The 12766-nt window shown below is 36.7% G+C and overlaps 1 protein-coding gene across 3 annotated transcripts in view; it reads left to right on the top strand.

Annotated features, from left to right (window-relative positions):
* LDAH (lipid droplet associated hydrolase) overlaps positions 1-12766 on the top strand; it is a 104539-nt gene that overhangs the window by 78955 nt on the left and 12818 nt on the right. For all 3 annotated transcript variants that reach the window (XR_014018444.1, XM_081263994.1, XM_081263997.1), the window contains one exon: positions 11362-11444. Coding sequence is in view for 2 of the 3 variants with exons in the window: in XM_081263994.1 (XP_081120120.1) it covers positions 11362-11444 (83 nt within the window). In the remaining variant the exon portion in view is untranslated. Of the gene's footprint in view, positions 1-11361; positions 11445-12766 lie in introns of those variants that run through there.

A 12766-nucleotide genomic window follows, 5' to 3' on the forward strand; every position in this document is an offset into this window, starting at 1 on the left:
CTCCAATTACGTCTTCTAGCAGCCCCAAATTCAGGAAACAGGGAGAAGGCAGGTTAGACACAGGACACATTCACCACAACCAGAGCCTTCCAGCCACATTGTTGCTTGAGGAATCTGGACTTCCTTTCCCACACAACCATAGTAGAGTTATGCCACATGCAAAATGTACTATAAACCAGACTGAACATTTTCATCTCATTCCAACAAATAAACTTGAAAATGAATAGCCCTCATCTTCCATCCTTTCCTTCTCTAGTCTTCTAACTCATTGGCTCTAGATATGGCCTTCTGATATCCAAGTATTCATTAGTTCAGTAGCCTCCATTTTATTCCCATTACCTACCCAGTCTGTGTAACTGGGTAAAGAGAAAGGAGATAAGAATTACTTGTCCTCTTTCTTTTTTGGGTTCTCAGTTCATTCCCTACTTGGATACTTAGTTCAGTCTCTTAATAGTGTCCCCAAGCTGATCATTAACTAAGAGTCTCAAATATCCTAGGCACCTCTTCTCACCTGTCTCCTCTGGATCCCCTGTCGCTCTGCCTCCTCTTGGCAACAACCCTCACAGAAGCAAGCTTTGTCCAGACATGCCTTTACCATCCTTATACAACTCCTATTGGCTTGCTTACTACAAATGGAAGAAGGTCCCAGCTGAGAGAGAGCTCAAAATAGAAGACCTGATACCCTTGTAGATGATTAGTGGGCTCTGTCAGAGCCTATGCCCCACATATGGTGAAGGTAACCAATATTCATATAGTCACATGAATTGGTGGCATGATTTCAGGTTTCATGAAGAGAAAGGTTGCCAAGGGGAAAGAAGCGGTACTGTCTGGTCTAGCTGGATATTCCCCCTGCAGGTCTCCTTCTCTCTGACTTGACTGTCATCTAGACAATGACCCTTAACTTGCCAGCTTGACTTGTACAGGCCTTGCAGTGTTTGCACATTATGTAATGTCTGTGCTTCAGGAGAAATCACACGGAAACAAATGGAGGAAGTTCTCTAGTCCAAGTAGTGGATAATAAATCCTGCCCTATCTAGATAAAAACTATTCTTCTGTATCCTTTAGTTTATATACTCACATTGTTGTTGTTGTTGTTGTAAGCTCTGAAAAATTCAAGGAATCAAAATATTCAAGTATTTTAAATGCTACTACCCTTTGGCAAAGATGGAGCATCCCTTCATGGAGACTGGTGTGCTGTGGCATTAGTGTTCTTCTCCGGTGTGTGTGAAACATCGTTTCCTACCCAGCATTCAGAGAAGAGTAACCCTAATCCAGTTAGCATGCATTATAAACACTACCAGTGTTCACCAGTGGTATCTATATAACTAGATTGTTTTAAATGTTATTTTTAAAGAACATTCGTGGATATTTTCCTCCTTTATTTCAAGTATGGAATGTTTGCTACTCCATATTTTCTTTAGAGTAGATGTTCTTCCATCTCATGAGAAGTGGACTTTCCTCTCAGACAACTAAATTGGATTTTCTGATCAAGGCTAAAAGAAGATATATTTTAGCTCAGCAGTTTCACAGGTCAAATAATTAACTTTTTAAAAATATTCTAAGTTCTTTTAATTAGGCTAAATTGATGTTTTAATTCCTTTCAGTTACCTAACTAGAAAAACATAGCACAGAGAAATAAAGAATTCCTGCTGGGTTACTTTGTTGAATATGTTCTTGCAAAAGAAACTTTCACATTTTTCCTTTCTTTAATCAATATCAAAGTAACTTTTTAAAATATTTACAATGACATCTAATGAACTGAACTATTTAATGAGCTGACAACACAAGATTCACTGAAGAATCACAAATTTCTTAGAGTATTTTTAACTCAAACACATTAATTTTTTTTTATTAAGAAGAAACCCCCTTGCTACCTATTCTTTCACTTGTGTGAGCAGCTTGTAAAAATAAAACCCAACTGCAGTTTTTAACGATTCTTATAAGTTCTACCTCAAATTCAGGAATAAAGGGGAAAACAAGGCGTTTTTGGCTTTTGTAGTGTTTGGATTTAGGGCCAAGAATGATTAAATCTGATGTGAGGATATCATCTCCCTTTTAGAAACAAATGGGCCTGTGAATATCCTACTGTATTTTTCTGAAGAAATCTTAGATTTTAAAATTATCTTTCAGTCTAAAAAGTTGTATTATTAAAAAAAATATGGTATCTTGGGTTGCATTTTTCTTTTGGGTGAATGCACTGTCACTTGTGTGAGTTATCAATTTGCAGACTAAATGGATGATCATAATAACCAGAATCCTGGCTTACAAAGAAACACATAATAAATCAAATGAATAATTAACATTTTTCCATATTACACAGAAATTTTACAATGGGAGAATTTCTCTTAGTTCTGATTTCTACATTGTTAAAAGCCACATTTGGCATCATTACTAAATATGGAAAACAACCTGGAAAAACTAAAGAACCGCTAAAGAAATTCCCCTTGTTAAATGGCTTCATCCTAGTTTCTGAGCCTATGTAGCCCTGCTAAATCTTTTGACAGAACCTCCTGTTTTATGGCTCTTTGAATACCCCACCTTACTCTGCTGGCAGTGGTGCATGGATTCTCATAGAGTGGAAACTTCTTAGGTCTCCAGAATACTTAAGTCTCATAATCTGACCTCAATCCCAGACTTTGCTACCATGCAGACCTGCTTGTCTCCAGCCTTCCTAACTCCCCTGTAACCCCCAAATCTTGTTACCCTCAGGGATAGTCAGAAGATGTGCAAGGAGGGCCTACCCTTGAAAGGCTCTTTTCAGTCAGCCACTACAACTTCTTTCTCTTGAAATCCCTAGATTTGTGCAGATGTCGTATGATGCCACCTTTCTCCCCCACTCCATTGCCAGAATCCCATGGAAATTAAGCATAACAACCCCTGTGCTTCAGACAAAAACACTCAGAAAATTCAAAGGCACTATCTTTATTTTTATCAGCTGGGATGAATTTGACTATAGTTAACAGAAAACTATGAATTTGACTATAGTTAACAGTGGCCAAAACAGAGAGGTCGGTTTTTCTCATGCACCAAGAAATTGAGATGTAGTAAGATGAAGTAAAAATCATCCACACGATGCCATCAGGGCTGTGGGTTATTGGTACATTTCCACTCTGTTGGCCTTAGCATGTAGACCTTTTTCCAATGCTCATCATCTCATGCTTATATGATGGCTCCCTAGGCCTCCTATTTGACATTCCAATAGAAAACAAAAAGAGTTGGGGAGAGGTAAAAAAGCAAAAGGTCTATTCCTAATTAGCCTTTGGGTTATTAAGAAGGAGAAGTCCTTCCCAGGATTTTCCTCCTCTAGATTAAAAGCCAAAACTGTCACATCACTCCCTAAAAGGGATATAGAGAAGTCACACATTGACTTTCCTCATCTCTTGTTAGAGGAAGTCAAGGGAAATGAAGAATTTTTTTATTGGCTTTTGGATCATTACATCATTATCTACTACAGCCTCCTACAAGATAGTCTTAAGACTCATCTCTCATGTATTTAATCACCTACCAAACACCTCACTAAGGCAGTTAACTCCATTTCCTGTCCACCATGACTAAAATCTACCACAGCCATGTTTATCCAAAATGTCTTCAGAGTTTATAACCCTTGGCAAGGTAAAACCTCAGACTAGGGTCTACAAGTGTATTTCTTAATTGTTGCTGGCCTTCTGCAAAGATGTCTGAATGTATCTGTTCATGGGAGAGCCCATTTCAGTTCCCATGGTTATTATTATATATTTTTTTTTATTTTAAGGGGAGTTTAAAATAGAACATGTTACTGTTTCACCTGTATTAGTTGTTATTAGTGACTTCCCTTCCCAGCCACCCTTCCATCATCACGGAGATAAATGTACTAAACCTTTTTTCTATCCACCAAATCTTATAAGGAATACATTTTTTAAAAGAATCATTTTTCCTTATAAATATCGTGATTTATTTTGGACATAAGACTCTGTCGGTCCCTTTAAAGACTTAAAGTGATAAAAGTAATAGTTCAGACAGAATAGATGAGGAGTAACCATCACACTTTACACTGCAGTGTGTATACCACACATGGTAGATTTCCTGTCTCCATGACTCACCTGCCCTAATTACACTATGCCTGTATCCAGTAATTCCCTTTGCTTCAGCACCAATTAACCTTTTCTCCCCACTATGGTGACAAAGTCATAGTATTCTGTGGAATCACCCAGTGGCACTAGACCATATACTCCCAAAATAGCAGGACAATTTCTTCTCAACTCCAAGTTCTGCTTCAGAAAGCTATTCGTGCATCTCTTTAAAACCTTCCATTTGATCATTACTTGTGATTTTATTTGCCTCTCTATTGTCCCTGGATGCTATCTAACTAGTGCTTATGTAGCCTAGTTTCTGACTTGTCTCAACAGAAACTCCTGGACCTGCCCTCTATCCTGTGATTATTTATCCCACTTGTATACCAACACCTGTCAGCTTGGCCTATCAATGTTGGTGTGCTTCGGCCTCCACTTTTGGCATCCATTGTGATCTCAGTTCTTGGACCACTTCAAATGAGGCGGTAGACTTATCCTCCTCACCCTCCAAAACTAGTAGCCCCACGCTACCTCCTCCCTCAGTCCATTCCAATTTATTTCAGTTAATAACCTTCTTTCCAAAGACATGCCATAAACCAAATTGTCAAGCATGGTAGAAATAATGAATGAAATATAGGTTCTGCCCTTAAGTTACTGACAGTGCACTAGGAGAAACAAATGTGGAAAATGTTTAATTTAACACAGTAAGGGCTCTCGTAAAAATAGATGCAGAATGTGTGTGGTTCTTTGAAAGAGAGATCATTTTACCTGTATAAATAATAGAGAAGATAAGTAAGCTTGGACTTGAAGGTGACTTGGTATTTTTCCAAACTGACAAAATGGCACCAGTATAAGTGACAGTATTAAACAGAAGGCAGCCTTCTGCTATAGATTATGTGCACTTGGAAAACTCATTGATAACATTTGAACTATGAAATTAATGTTCTACTGGTCTTCCAACTTTAACCCCCACTCAGATATTTCAAACCGTTTAGCCCTTCTACTATAAGTTGAAGTCCCAAAGTAATATTTGAACATTAAGTAGATTTCAGAAGATGGTGGTAGCCAATAAAATAGATTGACTCCTCAGCGAGTCCTTTTTTCATACCTGTATTTTTATTTATTTTTAATATGTATTTTTAGTTGTGGTTGGACACAATACCTTTGTTTTATGTATTTATTATTATTTTTTTTTTGTGGTGTTGAAGATTGAACCCAGGGCCTCGCACGTGCTAAATGAGCACTTTACCGATGAGCCACAACCCCGGCCCTTGTATTTTTATTTTTAATGCAACTAAAGTAAACAATTAACATTCTTCTGAATCATTCTTTCTTTCATGTTTTTGTTTCCATTATTCCTGGTACTAAACATTTCCTTCACTATGGTGCTTGAAACTCTGAATTCTGCTGGGTTTCCAGGAATGCTGTTGACAGTTATTGCCAAGAGAAATGTGTTTTCCACTTAGGAAATTACACTTCTATTTGGTATTATTATTTCTGACCACTGTGCTGCATTAAGAGCATTTCTGAGGAATGACAAAGATGGCTTCCTAAGAGCAATTACTGGAAAATAAACTCGTGTTCTGGTTAAGTGTGGGGGGTATGGGTGGAGGGGAGAGTATACTTAGAGGGAAATTACCAAGAAAAAAAAAATAAGAGTCATAATAAAGGGATTGGGCGCATTTCCTGATGAAACTTTTGTTTTAAAAAGTGTTAAAAATCTCTACAAGTTCTTTGAATTTTAAGTTTTTAATTAAGAAATGACAGAAAAATGTTTAACTATAAAAGTACCCCATGAATTATATCAGTACAGTGTTCCCTTAACTACCACCCAACTCAAGGTCCACTGCCTGGCTCTGAGAAGCCCCCTTTAAGCCCCTTTAAGCCCTCTTACACCATCTCCAAATGTAGTTACTCTCTTGACATCTACTGATACTATTTAGTTTTGCCTAGTTTTGAACTCTGTGTCACTTGTTTGTCCTTTTGTATCTGGCTTCTTTCATGCAGCAGAGTGTGATGTACACCTGTTTTGTTGCCTGTGGTTTTTTCATTTAATTATACTGTACTTTGCCATTGGTTGAATTACACTTCAGTGTATTTATTGTGTGTTGATGGTGTTTGGGTCATTTCCAGTTTGGGACTATTAAAGGTAATACTGATCAACATATGCTTCCCCCAGTTTCTGGTTATTTCTCATATGATTATATTGATCAAAACTTAGCTGAAACTAAATGGTAACCCTCTGCAGATCTCTGGAGCTTTCCTCATTCATGGTAGATCTCTCCTCCCACTATTTTGCCTTGTCAAAAACCAAAGCATTCACCTCCCTAGACTGTCAGTCCTGTCTCCTTGTTTTAAAATGTACCTGGAATTTGTTTTAATCAGGTATGTTTAAGTGACAGACATGAAAACAAACTGTGTTGAAAGAGAAGCTAGTTACTTACAGTTTTCAGGAGAGCAGGGGGACATGCTACATGAGGCAGGGTTAGACAGGTAAGCACCTCATTGGGTCAGAAAGCAGAAGGAACATAGGTGAACATGGCCTAGGGGTTCCAAGAAAAGGAGTGGGTGAGGCAAGTTTAAGATAGCTAATTTGAATAATTTTGCCAAGCTCTAGACTTTTGAGATAGTCCCTAATTGTCTGGTACTTGGCCCTGGGGTTATTTAGAACAGGGAAAACACTGACTTGCTGGCTTGTTTTCTAAGTAACAAGGAGTATGGACTTTGGATTGGTTGGCTTGCATGTGAAAGGCAAGTTCGCAGGGAAATCAAAGAACTAACTATCCCTGAGAGAGGTAATCTCCCCCTGGTCAGCAAGGCCACCAAGATGTCAGTGCATCATAAAATGTAGAATATAAAAAAAAAGACTCATGCTCTCCTCAACTTGGGGAGATTACCAAATTTTGCATGTATTCCTCCTTCCTGTACTGCAGCCTGAAGACTTTTCAACACAAACAACAAGCTAAGATGATTATAACAGTCACCTCATCATTTTCAGTTTTCTCTAGGTTCTTTGCCCAATATCCAGTGTCTTGAAAATCTTTTCTTCTTCATATATTTTATTTGTTGCTCTAGTTTTAGAGAGGAAATCAAATCCATTTTCTATCACTCCATTTTGTTCAGAAATGGAGGAACTATGTGAGGTCATTCTTCCCCTCCCCCCCCCCCCCCCCCGCTTTTTTTTTTTTTTTTTTTTTTTTGGTACTGGGGATGTTTAATCACTTAACCACTGAGCCATATCCCAGCCCTTTTAAAAATATTTTATTTAGAGAGAAGGTCCCACTAAATTGCTTAGGGCCTTGCTAATTTGGCTTTGAACTTGCAATCCTCCTGCCTCAGCCTCCCAGGCCTCTGGGATTATAGGTGTGTACCATTGTGCCAAGCTGGGGTCATTTCCATTTGAGATTACAATTCAGTTGAGATTTTTGGAAGCAACAGCATGGCTTCTATCTAAAATTCAGCAATCTTCATTAACAGATTCCACTTTTTCATCTCTGAAGACACTTTTGTTTCATAGAAACTTAAAACATATCTCAAATTTTATGAGGAAGATTATGTTTTATAAACAGCTTAAAATCAGAAATCTTTTACTAACAGTGATTGAAGTTTAATTATTTCTTGACTTACAAAAATTTATTTTAAAAATGCCAAGTATGAGGTATTAAAACCACACATTTAATGCTATAACACAGTACACTTCAAATATATAGATGTGGGGCCTTGGAGGCATCTCACATGGCAGCCATGCACCAAAGTTAAGCTTCCCACACCCCACATCAGAACCTTATCTGGCATTACCTAACAGTTCCCAGGTGACCTTTCCATTGCATTTATAGCCCTCAGTGCTTTAAATGAATGTGGCCTTACTAAAAGTTGGAGAGTGTCTGATGTAAGTACTCATTGCTACTTACCTAGTTAGAATGTAAATTGAAGGCCTCCGTTACCATAGGACATCCCCCCAAAGGGAAACAAGTACCAAATTTAACACAGTTGATTTAGGATTTAGCTTTTGTAATATAATTCTTTTGTAGGTTCTATACTATCTATATTGGCATTTTTATAGGAAGGCTAAAAAAAGACATTTTTATAGGAAGGGTATGTTACTCTACATTTTATACTTCGTATTATATATATATATATATATATATATATATATATATGAAACCAATTGATTTGATTATGAACATCACTGGTCAACTGGAATTTCTGTAATGGATCTGGAAAGGTAAAAGTAAATCTACCGTTTATAATTACAGAGTAACATTTTGCTCATGGTCAGAGTGTTTTGTGTTGAATTTCAAGCACCCAGAATTGCAATGAGGAACTTCTACCTAGAAGAAAAGGTGTACTATATAAGTCACTCTTGGACTAATTAGGACTGCTCCTAAGGTTCTTCTGTCACATATAAGAAAGTATTGTGCTTTCACTTCTTGTAATATGGGACTCAGCCCCTTGGTAACAAAAAAGAAATCAGACCCACTATATCTGCAGGGAAGGTAGGGGAATGAGTTATATCCACCTATCTTGGATAAATGGGGCCTTCACTGCAGATAAGTGTCTTTCTAACATTGTGTCGAAAAATGAGAATCTTAGCTGAGACTAGCCTATCTATGTCACACTCAATGATAGCCACATTACACAGGAGAGCTGGAAAGTGGATTGCTGTACAGCAGGGCCTGCTGTTAACAGGAAAGAAGCTCATCATTCTGATTGCATCTATAAGGGAAAGCTTTCTACCCACCTGTGAATGAACAGGGTATCTCATATCCAGGGACAAAACCTGCACTCTCAAAATGAGACAGACATCATTACTCTAGGTACATGTATGAGTGCATGAATTGTGTGACTCTACTTCATGCTCAACCAGAGAAGTGAAAAATTCTGCTCCATTTGTGTACAATGAATTGAATATCTTTCTGCTGTCATGTATAACTGAATAGAACTAATAAAAAAATGTCAAGGCTAGAAGAAGAACACAAGTAAATACTTTTCCTGAATAGATGCATTATAGATCTTGTATTTGCAGGAAGAATACCATTACCAGTTGGAAGGGAGGGAGGAGAGGGAGAAGAAAAGGGAGAACATGGATTCCATCAACTAGAAAGAACCACTATTATTATTTTATTGTTCATCATTTCATATATCTGTACCACATATCTGTCTTTTATTTACAATAGGATCATACTTTATCAGTTTGTAATCTGCTTTTTTCCAACTACTGTTATACTTAAATATGTATTTGACATTATATATTCTTTAGCATAATTTTTAGTAAGTTATGTGTTGAATTAATTGAGGGGGATGGACCATAATTTATTAACCTATTGTTTTATTTGGTTATTATCAATTCCTTGGATTATATTACAGTAATGTGGAGTACCGACTTTGGAAGTAGGACTTTAGAGTCTTGCATTACACATCCTTACTGTAAATCTGTGACTAAACAGCCTGTCTTGATTTAGATTAGGCCAAGGAAATGGAGACTATTTACCCCTATGTGTATTTATGCTAATATCACAGATGGACAAGAATGATTAAAATCTCACTTTAGGAATTATATAATGGCTATATTTAAGATGTTTAAATGGAGGAAGCAGCTTGCTATTAAACACATGGCATAAAATAAATAAAAACCACTTACGTGTAAATTCTTTGGGATAGGGATTATCTCTTTTCGTCTCCTGTACTTAAGACATAGTAAGTGCCCCATTGTGAACAAAGAAACTGGCTAACCCAATAATTAATATCATGTAGATGTTTTTAGGATCACTGTGGGAATTAAAGAAGTTAATAAATTATTTCTTAAAAAAGTGATTTATTACTTTAGAAAAAGCAAAGACTTCTCTTTGAAGAAAAGCCAATTAATCACAAATACTTGCCTTCATTTGATAAAAATTATATCAAAGGAATCCTTGAGGATGATAAGAGAATGACAGGGAAGTCCTTAGCTAACAAGAAATTTCAGTGAATTTATGAAAGAGAGTGAGCAAGAGTAGGAGAGGCTGATGAAGCAAAGTATAGGGAACAAGCACTCACAGCCCTGCTGTCTAGTACAGAAGCCACTGTCAAATGCAGCTGTTGAAGGTAAAATTAATTATAATTACATTAGAAATATAGTTCTTTGTCCCACTAGCCACATTTGAAGTGCAGCAGCCACATGTAATAAGCAGCAGGTACAGAACATCTCTATCATTCATCATGTGAAATACACTGTATAGCACTGGCTGAGAAGATGGTCTACACAGTTACAAAAGAGCCTGTCTCCCTCAAGTTGAGACTCAGAAGTTCAAGTGCGAGAAGGAAGATGAGCCTGAGAAGGCCTCTGCAAACAGATTCATCATCAGTCACCCCAATCCTGCTGTCTTGCACAGCACACACATTGTCCAAATTAAAACTTCATTAGAAAGGGCAAAAGATGAAAGTGAGGTGAAGAACCAATTATAGAACAGCAACAAAAGTTATGTATTAAAACAGGAAAGAGAAGAGCAAGTAAGTGAGAAAAATGAAAACTAAGAGGAAACACTTATCAATAACACTGAAGTTTGCAGTAAATTGAAAATGACCCACATCATGATACATCATCATAAAGATTGAGAATCTTTCATGACTGATATGCAGAAGGTCTTAAACACTTCAGAGTTGTGTGCGCACGCGCGCGCACACACACACACACACACATGCAAATACCTTCAAAGAAAAGCGAATCAAACTGACACTGAACTTCTCATCAGTAATTGCAGATATTTAAAGACAGGAGAACAGATGTCAAAGACATCTTGAAAGTGAGGGTTATTTTGCTGCTTTTTCAACCAGTATAATGGAATGTATCCTCATTGAATACTCTTAGAGATCCTATAAGTCTATCTTTAAAAATGAGCATTCTTTTTTAGTTTTTTTCCTTTAAAAAAAAAATCACCATTTCATGTTAGTTATCATATGCAGTTTCCCTGGTGTACAGGATTTATCTGTAACAATTTGTGCTTCTGGTCCTTAAATCACAATAGTGCAAATTGTCAGGTACAATTACATGTGTCTATTGTGATATCTAATATTAAACTGTTGGACAACTAAACTTTACTTTTGAGAATCCAAGCAGGGTTAAGAGAAGGTTCTTTAGAAGCATGTGCTCTTGTTTCCAGAGACTCTGCATGTCACTTGTCTCATGTGCCTCTCTTAGACTCACAAGTATGTCACATCAGATAGCACATTTGGTTTATAAAAAAGGGAGGTAGATGAATTGATTAAAATTAATTTGATATTTGTGTTGCTCTCCATATTCTAAGTGTTTGACTTTTTTATTTTATAAATGTAGCTAATGCTGCCTACCTTGGAGGCCAAGAAATGATGCAGGTGGTGAAGAGAGATGATGAAATCATAAAGGAACATTTACCTAAGGTAATTACTTTATGGCTGATCACGAAAGGTTAGAATTGGGAAGAATCTGCAAAACCTTGAGAGTTTGTAGATTCAGACAGAGTCCTACTTCTAGTTCAAGTTGATGTTATCCTTGAGAGTTGCACAGAGTAAGTAAAGCTGATTGCATAGTTATTTAAATATATTTTGCTACCTGTTTTTGTTGAATCTACTTTTATAATCAATATTTTTCTGTTTTAACAATGAACTGAGAAGTTTCAATAATATTTATGGAATAAATGAGTTATGTTGAAGCATAATAAAACTGGAAAAAAAAACTAATGTGACACGTCATCCAGTGACCAGTAAGCCTGTCTTTCAGGTTCTTCAGCACATTACAGTAGATGGTCTCATTCTGGCACAAAAAAATAGTTTTCTAAAATATTCAGCATTTGCAAATTATTCCTGAAAATACTAGACTCTTGCACACATTTTGAAACACTAGTCTCTAAAACTAGAAGATCACCCTGGTTTAGAATGTCTCAATATCCTTGAATGTATGTGGCTGTAGCACTACTATGGCAACATTTGTCTGTCTGTCCATCCTGAATAGAATACATCTGCACTTTATTTTTGTATTGTCCACAGTGCTGAGGATCAAACCCAGGGCTTCGTGCAGGCTTAGCAAGTAAGCAACACCTGTAGCCCTGTAGCCCAGAGGTATGCTGTTTATGATAGCTATATACCACATGTGGTTTTTTGTGACTAGTCAGAGTTGAGATGTGCTGTAAGAGTAACAAACACATTGAATTTCAATACTTATTACTTGAAAAAAGAAAATATTTCACTAATATTTTATATGGATTACATGTTGAAATGATAATATTTTAGATATACTAGATTAAAATAAAATTCTATCCATTCCTTTATACTTTTTTAACACAGTTATTAGAAATCTTTTAAATTGCATATGTGCCTTGCTTTATCTTTTGTTGTCAGCACTAATCTAGAGCTTTACAGTTGGTGCCAAATAATGGCATCTGCTGGGAGCACTAAAATACTCTCTGCTGAATGGCCATCTCTTATTGGGTCCAGACCCTGCAAGTCAAATTTTAGATACTCTGCTGAGTTTAGAGTCTCTTCATAAACAGAGATATTTGGCCTACACTTGCCTACAGTCTTCCCCCATATTTCTTTAACCTCCCAATGTAATTTCCTAGAGCTAGAATGAAGATATTCTTTAAAAAATATTTTCAGAATAGTGAAAATATTCACTCATAGAGAAGACAATCTGGGTTTGTCTTATGGACATAGTGGTCATTGTATTTCTTAAGTAGCAGTTGTCTAGAGAGAGAAAGTTTGAA

The sequence above is a fragment of the Spermophilus citellus genome (assembly GCF_964194105.1).
Source record: "Spermophilus citellus genome assembly, chromosome: 13".
Taxonomy (NCBI): domain Eukaryota; kingdom Metazoa; phylum Chordata; class Mammalia; order Rodentia; family Sciuridae; genus Spermophilus; species Spermophilus citellus.